The sequence below is a fragment of the Nyctibius grandis genome, chromosome 4 (genome assembly GCF_013368605.1).
Source record: "Nyctibius grandis isolate bNycGra1 chromosome 4, bNycGra1.pri, whole genome shotgun sequence".
In the NCBI taxonomy this organism is placed as follows: Eukaryota; Metazoa; Chordata; class Aves; order Nyctibiiformes; family Nyctibiidae; genus Nyctibius; species Nyctibius grandis.
The window spans coordinates 88,797,594-88,813,047 of NC_090661.1; the positions used below are offsets into that span (position 1 = coordinate 88,797,594).

The following is a 15,454-nucleotide window of genomic DNA, read 5'->3' on the forward strand; positions in this document are numbered from 1 at the left end:
AGTGATAACAGTAGAGAAACAAGTTTTCAGTACTCATCTCATTTAGAAAATAAAAATACTGAGGGGATCTTATTGACCTAATACTTGTTCACCAGTGTGCAATGATTTTTATGGATTTAGTTGTGAGAAAGGGCAAATCTAACCCACACTGGTATTTTGCACTTCCCTTCTTCTCACATAATGGTGTTCTTCACAGGCAGCCCACTGGTGGAAAGGTGTATCAGAGTCTCAGTATTATGGGGGCTTTTTAATGCATTTCTATGTGTGCAGTGTGCCAGATCATCATAAATGTCAAGGTACACAGTCTATAAAAGCACATATACACACTTATACATATATATGCAACCCACACATATATTATGGTCAGGAAAGAGGTATAATAAGTGCTTCTAAACTTCCAGACTTCAGGATAAGAAACAGTTTGCCATATCAATAACTTTTGTAATATCTGTCAGTGAAGTAACCACTCAGAAAGACTGTTATGGTTTTTCATCAAGTGTAACCATTCTCTCACATGGGTCATAATTTCATCTGTGTAAAACTTTCCTTTTTTTCATCAAGAGTTATTGCATATCCAGGGTTTTCTTTTCAATTCAAGAATTCAGCTTTTTCATCTTTACGTGAAATTTTTAATGGCAAGTGACTGGAGTAATTTGCTAAGCTGAAAATTAAGCATACCAAATTTTTCCTCTGCATCATAGTTATCCAGGCAGTTGTGACTGAGCAGAGTACAAACATCAGGGTCAATGGTCATATTCCATTAAGGATTGGCCAACACCTCAGTATGTCCTCACTTGGGAAAAACATCTCTGGATCTAAACCTTTTGGCTCCAGTCCATTTCTATATTCTGCCCTGCACTTACTCAGAAAAGCCATTGATGCCTACGGGAGCTCTGTCTAAAGATGCAGGGAAGAGTCTCGATACATATTTATGACCTTACAAAGATGAATATATTGTTTGGTTTGTGCTGGTAGCCCATGCCTTCAAAGCTATTTCTTGCTATGAAGGAAAAACACTTTCATCTGCAATTATACATTTTCTTATATAATCTGGAAAATTTATACATTATTGACAAAGCTAGAAGGAACTGAATACTGAAAGCATAGCAGGAAAACAACACTTTTTAAAAATTTTTAAATGTATTCAATGCCATTCAGAAACAAGTGTAATATAACTCATTTTACAAAGCTGACCATTAAAATATTAAAAAAGGACTTATTGGCCTTTGATAAATAGGTTAATATGGGACATGCATACTAACAGGAAAGCCAGTTTTGGATGAGTCATTTAACAGTGGAAAAGTGAGTTAACAAGAAACTTTGTAGAATTGCTTGAAAAGATGGCATGTCCTTTCATATCCCTTTATCCAAATGCAACTTCTTCATTCTTCTGCAACTTCCCCTCGCATATCCACTTTCTAAACTTTAAACCAATTTTACATATTAAAATATTTAGAAATACAAATAATATACCCAATAAAATACATTAATTATGATGAATGATAACGGGAAAGAAAACCTGGCATAGTTGTCTATGTGGTAAGGGTTTTTAACATGAAAACAACCAAAGATACAGAAAAGTCTTTTCATTACTGACATTGGTGAACAACACCCACTGTGTTTACTTCTTTCCCTTTTTCCTTTGATGCTGGTTTTGCTGCTCTTGTTTGAATTGATCTTGTTTGTACTGTCAGGGGCACTGCGACTGTTAGCGACTGCTGCCAGGACTCCATTCCTCTCTTCTTCAGCCTCTTCATCCTCATCCTGACAGCAGACAAAACAGCAGGTACTTAAGTGCGTTTCATTGCCTATTTACTTTAGAGCTGCAACAAATAATAGGATTTTTCTTACAACTCCTCCTGTAGCTCACTTCTTGATTTCAAGGGCGAGCACCTGCACGTGCCACACAGATCCCTTCAGCTTTCAAAGGCTCCATTTGCAGGAAAAGCACTGACTTAAACAACGTCTTACTGCAAAAGCTTTCCTAGGACTGTCAAGCAAAGCTGGATTTGTTCAAATACGGCCCACTGAGCTTTACTTAAGACAGCGGCAAATCAATGAAATACACAATAAGCTGTCTTCTGCTCAGGGAAAATACTGGCAAAGGTCAGTGTCTCAAAGGCAGGTAAATCAGAGCCCCAGAGAGATAGAGAAGGTGGGGGAGCTGCTGGACCAGCTAGTCAAGTTGGTTGCACCCCAAATCAAGCACCCCAGAATACAAGACACTTTCCTTCTGTGCAGTCAGCTGCCCTATTCCCGGTGCTTTGTGATGAAAATCAAACTATGTAAAAAAAAAAACCAAACAAACAAACAAAAAAAACCCAAAAAAAACCCCACCCCACACAACAAAAAGCACAAAAAAAAAAAAAAAAGAGGATGTTAAAGGGGGACAAGCCCCACAACTAATTCTATACTAAATAGCTCATACTACTTTGTTTCAAGTCCTGAAACCCATACTTTAAGTTCAAAGTTATGGTAAGGTTAAGCACATTTTTATGTGTTTCAGTGGATCGAGTCAGCTCTTTGGAGAATGTTGTATAAGCCTTCTAGTGGGTTTTGTTTCCTTGATTAGAAATGTCTTGGAGCCATGAAGTTCATGTATGAAATCTTCACCCTTTGAAGTGAGTGGGTTTTCTGTTACTGACTCAGAGGACACTGGATTAGACACCAGCTGCAGCTTCAGCTCTAAACACAAACTTTCAAGAAAGTTCTGGGGTATTTAGTTTGGTTTCGGATATTGCAGAGATATCAGCAGATCCAAACTACAAAGATTGGCTCCAACTTTGTATCTAAACTAAACTTAAATTTGTACAGTTGGAAGAGGGGTCATTTTAATTCAGGCAAATGTACACATGATTTTAATGACAAACTTCAGAAAAGTTTAGATGTACAGCCCTATGTGTAGCCACACATAAAGCTCATTTAGAAATATCCCAGCTATTAAAGCCAAAGGAAGCTCATTAAGCCACCTGAGTGATCTCCATGCTGGTGCAGAATTGCTCTTCTGCCCAGGGTACTTGTAGATGGCGCGGTCCTTGAGTCTTTCTTCATCTAAAATTAGTAAAGTCCTTGAAAATTAGAGTCTAGACAATGTCCTCAGACTGCTGTGAAGCAGTGAGGCAGAACAGATGGAGCTAGAAAAAGGGATTATTACTGCTTTTCATTTTCAATTTGCCCAAAAAATCCAGTATATTTTATTTGAGAGAGATAAACATAGCTCAACACAACGTGTCATCCTAAAAACACACTGACTACAAAACCTTGCTCATCCTCCACCTAGCCTCCTGCAGCTAAGTGAGGATTTTGAAACCAAAGGCCAGGATAAAAACCTGTCTATAAAGCATTAAAAGGGTCATTCCATAAAATTCCAGTCTGAACCTTAAACAATCCCCAGGGTAGTACTAAAACTCAAACCTGGAGTTTTACCTGGGGCCTAACTCTGTTATAAATATCTAGCTCTTCTGCTTCAAAAAGTTCATGTAGCTGAGGGAAACGCTGGGGACAGCAGAGGAGCCTTTGTCAGCAGCGTCTGGCACTTGAAACAAGGCACCGGAGCAAGAGCCGAATGAATGCACTCGATGCTTCAAAAGTTAATAAAATAAAGAAACCTGTCAGAAGAGTCCTGAGGTTTTTTTCACTGCTCTCATTTTTTAGAAAGGGAAAAAAGAGCAAAACAACATCTATACTTCAAAACTGGCAGGATTTGGGGCATTTTTCAGTGTAAGAGTCTATTTGTCTCTCAGGTAGGGCTGGCTAAAAGCTGTACAGAATTAGTTTTACTGCAGAGCATGAAAGGACATTGCGTACATGACGTTTTTCTTTTTACACTATCGCATGTGAACAATTCACAGGAGGGTGATGCTTTATTAGGCTGTTCTTAACTACTTTCTATTCCCCAAGAGGCAGTTATTACTTAAGCAGAAAATACCGTACACGGTACACATGTACTTTGTTCTGTTTGCAGTGTTACACGGCAGGGCTCTTGCAGAACAGACATGAGTTTACAGCAAAAGTGCTGTATCACATTGCTTCAAAAAGAGAAAGCAAGAGGAGAACCTTGTTAGGGTTAGCACAACTGTTAGTTTATAAAAAACTAGTCTTATAAACTGGGACTATCAAGGGACTTTTTCAAGTTGCTATGGAGAACTGAATGTAATGAAAGATTAAGCTGGTTTACACCATATAAAAAACTTGTGTTGCAAGCGTTCAACTGTGGCTCTAATTTTAAATGTCACACTAAGTTTTCTCTGGATTCCAGCTGTCCATGAGAAAATGGCAGCTGGCACTAGGAGTTCTGTTTGGATACAAAATTGGTAGTATCCAGGAAAAGTACATCACTTGAAAAGCACCGTATACGGCGCGTGCTACTGTGGCTGCTGTTCATGCTAACTGAATCATTTGCTGACATCTAACAGCCAACAGAATTCAGGAAAGTTGTCACTTCCATTGAATAATAAAGACGCTCAAGATTAAAAATATTTCAGCCTAGACCATTGCACACCCAGAGCTTCTCTGGTGTTCGGAAAGACTGAATGATGCTTCCACAGAAATGCCATGTAGGCTGAACACTGCCCTTGTAACCTTATTTTCAGTTTTCAAACTTTTCTCCTTTCTGTCCAAAAGGGAGAGGCTTAGGTGAAAGACAGATGAGGAGCAAGGAGGGTTTCTCTGTTTTACAGAAGAGCACAATTCACACCTTTGTATAAAAGAGAGAAACTCAGGATTTTGGAGAGGCAACCTCTCCATTTAGGCAGTCTGTTATGCAGTTGATGTGAATGGTGCATTTTGTCTGACCTTCCTTACAGCAGATGGTTTTGCCATTAGCTTTGAAGCTGTCCCTGTGGGTCCTGGTTCACAGGACGTGAGACACTGCAAGAGTGTGGATATGATAAGTTGTTTCATCAGTTTATATTCTGAATTGGAGACCGCAAAGGCTTCAGAAAAACATGATATGCCGGTGCCCAACTGCTTTAAAGAGCAAACCGGAAAGCAAACCAGTAAAACTAATTCCTATACAAGGCAGAAGGTTACATTTTCAATGCTCCTCCTGCATTTATTTACATAATTCTGAGTGCAAATTTTGTATCAGCTCGCATATGGGAATAACAAACTGGGAAGTGAGATTTCTAATTAACCTATGTCCACAAGAGAATACGATAATGAGAAGAACACATTTATGGTGACGATACTCACACACAAATTTGTTAAGTACCTGCTAGACAGTGACATGAGATTTTAGCTGCTACTTCTGTCCTTGCAATGTTTTTTTTTTTTACAGTAAGAAATGAGAAAAACAAGTCTGGTGTGCTCTCCATGGCACCCTGCTCAGTAAACAGTGCTTGTCCTTGGCTATAGTAGGAAAAGGACATGACAGGCATTGTCCTTATTCTAGGACCAACCACCTGTCCTTCCCTATGCTTGTGTCTGTGTGGGCAAGAAGTGAGTTGGACTGGCTTGCTCACTCCTGATGCACAGCAGAAGGCAGGAAACATGCCTGAAGTGACAGACCATTCCTTTCAGTCATTAAGTCCAACACAAAACTGTACCTTAAGTCTTTCTTCCTTCCTCATTTTAGGGCTGTACCTCCACTTACTTCCATGCACTTCTTTCAAGTCCATGAGTTCCCACATCTGCCCTCTCTGCAAGCACTAGTACATGTGCCCCAGATGAAAGAGAATCTGACACAGGTAGGTGAAGGTAAGGGCAGTCATCAGTGCCCTTCACAGATCCAAAGATGCTTAATCATCCAAGCACTGAAACACTTTAGTGTCTTACCCAAACCTCCAATAAGCTTTTTTTTTTCTGCTCTATGAGCAAAATGACAACCACTTACTTCACAAGATGGATATGCTCAGAGGGAATTGTCACTGATGCTACCTTGCCAAGAAAAATTACTTTCAGGCTTTCCACTCAAATCCTCATTCAAAATGAGTGTTTGCCCATTTGCAGACATTCCCCCATTAGATGTTGTCTTTTAAAACCCACTGGGTGGTTCAGGTTTGTGTCCGTTTTTCAGTTCTTCTCCACACACCTAGATTTAATGACAGCTTTGAACATGTTCCTGTGCATTTGCAGGACCTCATCTCTCACCCAAACAGCCAAGATCCCATATGAATTGTTGAACTACCTAGGCATAAACAAACACATTTGGGCTGATCTTCATTGTTTTTAAGCTTCTCCACTTGAACTCAATATCCTGTTTCTTGAGCCTACCAAGGATTTTGCTGAGGCATTTTTGATGCTCTGTTCTAGTTTGCCTTAAATAGTTAACAATCTTTCTTCTTCTGTCCATTTAGCCCTACAGCACTCAACCAAACTTTTTCCTGTTTTTTTTTTGTCATTCTCACTTTCCATGTTTTACTTTTTTCTATTCATCCAGAAATTTCATAAGCTGCTTAAAATTTTCTTTTCTATCATGCATATTAGATTCAGTTCCATAATTAAAAGCTGCAAGACAATCAGCTTCCAACTTCCTCATGGTTTTTTTTTCACTGCTTACGAAAGCAGTGCTAAACACTGGAGATGGAAGATGTGACAAAACTTCTTCATGAACTTGTCCTGATTATTTCAGCAAGATGACAACCACCAAACACAAGAATGCCTATGTTGGTTTGATCCCTTCTTATTTTAAGTATATTTCACAGTATTTCTGAGTTGTGAGAAGCTCATTAGAGCAGCAAAAAGTGCTGCTATAATAATGATGCAGAACACAAAGTGAATCCAAGTCTGAACTTCAGTTGCAGCTGTTGAAAGAGAAGGTGGTTATAGCGGAAGGCTATAAGGATCTCATACACCTAATAGGTGAAGCTGTCTGCTAGTAAACTGACTCATGTACCATGCATGTGCAGAAGGTTTCAAAAACGGAATGTGATACAATCTTTTCTTTTTTCTTTTTTGCTGTATTGCAATAAGACCAAGTCACTGAGCTCAGTCTAATTTTTGAACCGTAAGTATACGTCATTGGGGAGACAAGTGCCTATGATTTTTGTGATGTGTCTAGAACATTGTTTGATAAATAGCCATAAAGTCCATACCAAAAGAATCATTACGGAAGGGTGTTTCAGTTTGTTTGATGTCTTCCAAAAAGTTCCAGGTATACAAATAATTTTTCTTTTTCTCAAGGTTATTCTGTTTTCACCGTCCTTATTCTAAAATAGAAACCTCCCTAAATACGTTTACCGTTAGTGCTAAGATAATCCATTCTCTTTAGCAGGTATAATTGAAGCCTGTTGTGTAAGACAATAATCAAAGAATTAAAATACCTTTGGAAGTTCCTTTGGACCGAGTCGATGCAGAGTGCAGAAATGAGCCACGGCATACTCTAACAGTGCTCCAAAGATGAAACTGAAGCAGATACCGAGGTACACATCAATTGCCTTAATAAAGCAATTAGCATTTGGGAGTGAAGTCCTGGCTCCCATCATCAGTGTTGTCATAGTAAGGACTGTGGTAACACCTGTGGAATGCAAAAATGTAAGTTCTGATGAACACGAAGAGCAATGAGGGCCTCTACTGCAAGGGCCCTGCTATAAGACAGCTTTTCCTGGCTCTGAAAATGCCTAGTATGCCACAGCATTTAATGTGTCATGTTTTGGAAAGAAGACTTTCAAATGAACTTGTGATTCTGAAGTTAAATGCTTAAAAACACTCATGAAAACCATTTGTAAAGCTGAGAATACTGAAAATAAAAATGAGAGAGATTTTGGTGTCATAGAATGTATATTTATGATTAAGCCATTATTATTGCAATACCATGCAAATGCTCCCTTTAAAACATTCAGATACCATTTTGCTCAGTGCAGTTGCTCACTGGCCTCATTTGATGTTAAATCTTTCTTTCTTCCCTATTTTGTAGGAGTGTTTTTCCCACCCCACCTGCAGTCTGATCAGAACTGATTTGCATTCTGTCCCTTTCAGAATATCCTTTATTTGAAACTAATTATATTTAATCTCTTATAATTCTCTTATTATTCATGTGTTAAATAGTATGTATCATTAGACCTCACAAAAGCTTCACAATTCTGTCTGTGCATGCCACGTGTTTGAATATGTTGAAATTATTTCCAAAATGACTGAGTTTCCTTTCCTTTCAGCAGCCTCCCCTGCCTCCAAGTCTCCTGTAGTTCCCAAAGACGTTTTCTTAGTTAAAGAGTAGTAAAGTTTTAAGGGCAATCTGCAAACCAGAAAAGTAATTCCATAAAACATGGAAGGTGTTTGCAACTTTTGGAAATGGGTGCCACGTACACACAATAAAGAAAGCATCTTAATGATCCAACTGTTGCTTTTTTTTATCAGCCTCTCACCTATGCAGATTCTAGCTGGAACTGATGACTGGCTTATCCAAAACGATACCCAGGAGAGCACGACCAGTAGGATTGATGGCACATATGTCTCTAGTATGAAATACAAGATGTTTCTCTTGAGTTCAAAGTGAAACACTAGTTTTGGGTAATGTCCTGTGGAAAGAGCAGGAAAAAAAACATTGTGAAGATACAATTCATAAAAAGTTCTTTAAACTATCAACCTGTATTACTTTTGTGCATTATAATTCAGTAAAAGCTTAACAAACAAGCTTGAAAAATATTAAACACAGTGCTGAAAAATTCCATCATGAAGACTCTAAATTGAACTGAAGGAAAAAATTAAAATACATAACACCCAGTCACCATATCCAGAGTTTTGTGAAAGACGCCTTGAATTGGAAATTCACCAAGGATTAGTGAAGGAAAAAATAAATCCATCAATGTGTGGAAAGCATGTTTCATTATATAACACAATGCAAGGAAATTTGAAATCACATACATATTTTGCTGTGGCTATTCATAAGAATTACCACAATGAGCTACCATATAAACTAGTATAATAACAATTGCAATTTTATGAAGTTAGCGTGGGTCCTTATCTTTAACTGCCTCAGATATCTGGTTTATTTTGCTTTTCTTTTCATTTACTGTTGCTCAAGATGTGGATCAAAGGTACTTTTTCTGATACTGCCAACCTACCTCTTAGATTACACATAAAAAACAGCAGTGTCTTTGCATCTTCACTATCTCTTTTTTTTTTAAAGTAGTGCATTACAGTGTTTGTGCTGTTCTGAGCAGTGTCACTGTGTGGCACAAATGGTTTGCTTCTAAATGAGTGATTTCCAGAAGGTGAAGGTTTGAGCCCACAGTCAAAGACAGAATTGTGTTTCATTAGGGAACAGCACACTGGTAAGCAGAGCCTTAATTTGATGTCCAGCTCACTAACTGAGCAAAATTTGGCTACGTTTGGGCAACAGAAGTGCAGGATCTGAAATCGTTACTAGTTCAATGGACAAAAGTAACGTAAAGCTTGCTTTTTACTAACTTAATATGCAGAACAGACTTTTTATTCTGACATTCAAAGTTCAAAATTAAGTGTTAAAGTATTTAAGCTTTTAAAACATTATTTTAACAAAACTCTTGAACCAGAATATCAGTGAGGGAGTAATGCTTGAATATACTGTGGTCAGATATCTTTGGCTTTATTTTAATCCAACAAATTATGACCTCCAGGACCTATGTTTGTTTCCAATGCTGAGTGCTGAGAGTCAGGACAGAACTACAGAACAGTGAATGCACTTTAGCAACAACAATATCTGCATAGACAGGCTATCTGTGCATCCCTCAGGTGCGCTGTGAGACATGGAGTCAAAGAAGAGTACTTTTAAAAGCTTGAAGTGAAAGTAGTGGATGCCAAGAAATGTTTTCTTGCTCTCAGGCTAGAAAATGGATGGTTACATTTCCATTTTTAAAAGTATTATATAAATTGCATCCAGAGAACAATAAGGATTCACAGAACTCCTAAAATCAGAAAGTATCACTGATTATGTAGCCTGACCCTAATTACAAATCATTAAATTTCCCCAATTATCCTTTGTTTTGAATTCAATCACTTTGATTGGAATAGAGTCCACTTTTCACACAGGCATCTAGACTTAATCTAAAGATATCTAGACATGCAGCATCCACCATTTCTCCCAGTAATCTGTTACAACAATTAAAATCATTCTATCTGTTAAAAATGAATGCCTAATTTCTAATCTTAATCTGGCTTCAGCTTTCTGCCATGTTGACTCTGCCTTTTCACGAGTAGACTAAATATTCCTTTGGTAGTCAGCTCCTTCTCCTCCTGAAGGTACAACTACACTGTACTTAGGGTTCTTCTTTGTAAGTTCAACATGTTGAGTTCTTCAGGTTTCTGACTGACAGAAAAAAGGATACAAAGATGGACACCAGATTTGAACTGTCTCTATGAGGCAGGAGATACGAGGATTATTTACATCGTTATCATCACTTTTATGTGAAAAGAGGAGCATTACATTAGTGTACCTCTATCAATACTGTGATTTTTACTAATACAGTTGTTACAGTAAATGTCATTTTGCCCACCAAAATTGTTTTTAAGTCTAAGCAGACCAAAGTGAAGTACTCAGAAGTTAAGAAGTGCAAACCTTACAGTTGACTGTGCAACATTACTTCTGCTTCTGTCTGCACCACTCATCTTTGCGCTACGTCGAGCACTAGTCCTATGGAAAAACACTGAGTCTGTACAATAAAAGACTATAGCATAAAGCATATTTAGGGAAAGAGAATTAGGGTTGTACAGGCAATTGTAAATCTGTGGCTTCCTAGTGTGCAAGAGAAAGCATTTAAAACCTTAATAAAAAACACTAAGGATTTTATTAATTTTGCTTGCAATCTTCTAGGCTGCTATTTAACTAGGACTCAAAACAGATATTTTTAAATAGAAAGACAGGATTTTCCCCTGCACTGCTTGTACCCCAAACTGTCATTACTGTGGCATGGTTGCAGCTAGCACATAAAGGATGATGGCACAGCCACCGTGAGTGAGGGAAGGGTGTCAACCCACAGCTTGTGTGAGAGTGCAGAGGGTGCAAACCATCGGCAGGAAACTGAATCCTCCACAAAAGTTTTGTGTTTTGTGTTTCTGTGCTGACCAAAGGGAAGGATGCAGTGCCACGTACCCAGCAAAGGGGAGTGAAGAGTCTGGACTGTGCTTCCTGCAGAGTACCACAGGCACTTGGGGGTTCCTGTGGTTCAGCCTTAGAGCTTGTCTTTAAGAAGGAAAAACTCTGAAATAGCCGATACATAATAGCCATAAAGCAATACCCTCTCCTCGTTAGCACCCTACAACTGTATCTCCATTTATCTTAGTATAAGTCAAGTGTGTACACAGGAAGTTAGTTCAAAATATCAAACTTGAAAGTCACACTTTGCCACTTTGCTGCAATTTCCAAGTGTAGACAAGCCCTTTGAATGTTCTTGTGTTCTTTTGTATTATTTTTCCTGATGCCAGAAATTTCTGAAGCAATGTGAACAACAAAGAGAAATAGAGATGTAACAGCTTATAGCTGAGTGGCTTTTTGGGGAACAAAGAAAATGCATCTCTCTAACCGTAAGACTTTCTGCTTGCCAGAACCAAAAGACACATCATGGACATGATAATAATAGCATCAGCGTTTCTCTAAAGAGTTCAGAAGAGCTTTTATAATGGAAATTTTGAAGCAACCTATATATAGAACTCATATGAGCTCCTCCTGTAATAAACTGAAGGAAGAAGTAGTCAAGAAAAAGTATGCAATGCATACTTATCATGCTAAAGAAATGAGCAATGGGACAAAATGAAGATAGGGAAATATTACAGTCCTTTCTTCATCTACATTCTACATGTAAAGTTATCCTCTTTTTAAAGAAACAAATTTGCTACTCCTATGATGTGAGTTGCATATGAGAGAGTAATGCTGCATCCCATTGCCTTTGACTTGCATATCTGAGGCTACGGTGCCACCAGCCAGATCAAAAGTGAAACAGGTTCATGTAATCCTAGTCCTGGCTTTACTAGAGTTAACTCAAGTACAGCTCAAGTTAACTCCTCAAAACTGTCAAGTTTGCCCCTTGCTTAAGTCTTATTGACAACAAAATATTCGCATTAAAATGAGAAGATGCTTTTTCATTCAAGTTTCTGGACCATGATGGATGGCACCTCAGCGTGTGACTGCTCTGATTTAAATTAGGTAATGTGATGGAAATAATCTCTGTGCAGATAGCTAAATCTGCAGCAAAGGCACAGTGTTAGCGTTTAGCAAAGTATTGAATTACTATGTTTAACAGTTTCTCAGATGAATCTGAACCTAAATGACTGTCAGTGTACATATTCTAAACCCACCAGAAGGTGTGGTATTCTACTTAGGTCATCCCACATGAAAGATTAAGCTGAGTTATTTGGGCTTTATAGAATTTACTAGAGGGCAGAAGTACAAAACTAGACAATAGCTCTAGCTTGTAGATGAAGAACAAATCTAGATAGCACAGTATAGTTTCCATACCTACTCTCTTCTCTCTCTACTGCTTAAAAAAAAAAAAAAAAGTAACCTAGAAAGTAGGAACGGGTGAAAGAAATCAAGTTTCAGTTGGTTCCAGCTGACTACTTTTGTTTCAGTATCATAAAAGTTATACCAGCATAGACTCTTTCCCAGCAGCTGAGAAGGTGTAGGTCTAGGTCTAAGGCAGATCTTTTTGAAGGCAAGAAAAGCTAGTTTATTCCTCTTTAAAATGTACCTTTGAAGTTTGGCTTTTGGTTTCTAAAAACAATATTCTAATTTACAGCACTGCCTATCTGACACTTCGTATAGATCTTGCCATAATACTGATGATTTTATCAACACTGACTATTGCTGCACTGCCTGAAAAAAAGATATAAACCTAAACAAACAGGCTTCTTTATCACACTATATCATCCATTTTTTGATTATCCCATTTTTCTATGGTATCTCTTCCCAGCTGATGGCAGAATGCTGCATCTCTGCTCTTCCTTGCTGCCCTCTGACCAGTGGACAGTCACAGCAGAGGCGCCTGAAGGAAGTACTGATGCTCTACAAACACTGTCAGCAGTTCCTAACTTCCACTCTATGTGACAGGATGGGAGCATCTTCCCCACAGTTACTTTCTGTGGACTTTTTGATGAACTCTACTCCAGTAAAAGACTGCTCCACATGCCTCTTTTATGTAAGAAGCACTTTGGTATCCTGCACAGGGGTGTGCAGTCAGGCACAAAGAGCACATTCTTCTCTATCATGAAATATGTATGTGAACCTCTTGGGTGCCAGCTGAAATGTGGCTGATGTATATCTCACACAAGCACATCCGTGCAACTCTACCAATGCATCGTTTTCTTCTCCTCTTGCACCTTTTAAGGACACAGTAAAGTTTTAAATAGAATTTTACTGCCTTAACCATGCGCTGAAAATGTAGTTTTCAGTATGCAAGTTTTTATGCTTGTTTACAACGAACATATGCATTAAGGAATGGGTAGCGTCCCCACTTTTACCCAACAAATAAGCCGTGCAACTGAAATGTAATTCTCTGACTCATGTAGGATGCTAAGGGTGTCAATATATATGGTTAATATGTTATTACAGCTCTTTTGTCTCTCCCTCAGAGAACAATCATAGCCTTCTGTTCTCCACTGAAGATCTTGTAAACTGCCTCTTTTCTTACTTGTTCTTCAGAGGTGAACTAAAGGAAATGAAAGATCAGGAGAGGCTTCTCAACATGTGTTTCATCTTCACGAAAATGCTTTACAAAAAGTGAGTTTGAATTTCAAAGTTTCCTAAGAATGAAACAAACCCTTTCATGTAGAGTATATGTGCAGATATATTTACCCATTTAGCTTACCTGTAAAAAGAAAACTTACAAAACAATTATGCCACAGAAAGTTTTCCAAGTGTTTATGTGTATTTCTGTCTATACAACAAAGAACTCACCAGAAGTTAAAAAAAAAATGCGTCTTCTTAATATCCTTGATATTCATTCCATTCATTACATTTCCATATGGTTTTATGTTACTGTAACTTTTTCAATGCGTTTTCCAAAACTGTTTTCTTTCTAAACTGTTCTATATTGCAGAAGTATCACAAAAACAACTCATGATGGAAAACCTTTCAACATCAACTCAAGTGGAAAACCTTGCTTACAAAGAGTGATTATATGAGCTCAAATAGGTAAGTTGAGCATTACATGCTAACAAATATATAAGCGTACGTAACTGCTTGAATCCTCAGTGAGGCTGACCAAAGGCTCACCAGGTAAGATTATACTGACTACGGTTCTGAGATTGTTTGTAAGCCCTGTATGGCAAAAATGTTCTTGATTTTCAGATCACTAATTATAAATGAGAGCAACTCATTACTGCCTTACACATGACCTCCCACCTGAGAAGCCAGTAACATGGAATGGCCAGGGGTCAGCACAGTTTCAACACTGCATAGCCCAACGAGGTCTGACGAGGCCTCTAGCCCAAGGAGGCTAATGCAGGATTTGTGATAGACATCAAAATCCCGTCAGTGACCGCAGACAAGGAACAGCAGCCAGGTCCCTCTGCAGTCTTTTTCAAGAGGGCAAATGTCTTGTCTTTGTGCATCAAGAAGAGGAACTGACTTTATGCTTCTGTCTCTTCTTTCCTTCTGTTCTGCCAAAATAATACCATTTGAATATGCCATTTTGCTGACTTCATGTTTTTTTCTAAGCAGGGAAGTGCACTGAGAGCACTGACTGTCTGACATAACTCTCTCCACCTTCTGGGCTCAGGCTGAAGACTCAGTGTTAGACTAGACGTGAGCAAGCTGAGCCTCTTCATTCCTGCTACTGCTGAAGACTTGGCAGGAAGGTTGCAGCAGTGAGAGCAAGACTAAGGAAAGTTGCCAGCCAGAAGAAAAGTTATGAACAGGCAATTAGCCTCAAGTATTAAATGACATTTTTGCTTCTTTCTCCAATTAAAAATGTTAATTGAGATTAATTAGGTATCTCTTGCTGTGAAAATAGAGGCATTTATCAAGTGGGAACACATGGGGTCTCTCCTGTGCCCAGTACTGCTGACTAACAAACATGATGACATACCAAGTGTCTTTTAAGAGAGGAGCGTTAGCGCATTGGAGAACAGGATTAGAGTTCAAAATTATCTCAACAACTCTCAGCCTGAGTAAAACAAGATGCAATTCAACAAAAGCAAGTACAAAGTCCTACGCTCAGGTGGGAATTACTAGCTCCCTAAACTGAGCACAGCAAATATGTGGCTACAGGGCAATAAAGGAGGTGGAATACTAGAAGGAACTGCAACCTGAACAAGGTCAAAAATGCACAACAATTTTCTGCAAGAAAAGGAAATGTCAACCCAGAATGGATAAAGAGGAAAAGAAATGTATTAAGTAAACTCTTCCCTCTATGGAGGATATCTGATGGGAACAGGGTATCTAGTTTTGGGTGCTGCACATCAGCAAAGATATAAGAAATTCGATGGGAGAACAATAGCAAAGGCAGGAGATCTAGGAAACTGTATATGAACTAAAAAGGGGGAAAGTGTTGGTCTGAGAAAAAGATATACCTGTCCTGAAATAGTGAAAGAGCTGCTAAAA

General features: G+C 38.5%; 1 protein-coding gene across 1 annotated transcript in view; it reads right to left on the bottom strand.

Moving 5' to 3' along the window:
- Window positions 1-1,452: 1,452 nt before the first annotated feature.
- LOC137662446 (gamma-aminobutyric acid receptor subunit pi-like) overlaps window positions 1,453-15,454 on the bottom strand; it is a 42,451-nt gene continuing 28,449 nt past the window's right edge. The window contains exons 7-9 of the mRNA XM_068398873.1: window positions 8,304-8,456; window positions 7,263-7,456; window positions 1,453-1,764 (exon numbers count right to left, since the gene is read on the bottom strand). Of these exons, the coding sequence (XP_068254974.1) occupies window positions 1,453-1,764; window positions 7,263-7,456; window positions 8,304-8,456 (659 nt within the window). The remainder of the gene's footprint in view (window positions 1,765-7,262; window positions 7,457-8,303; window positions 8,457-15,454) is intronic.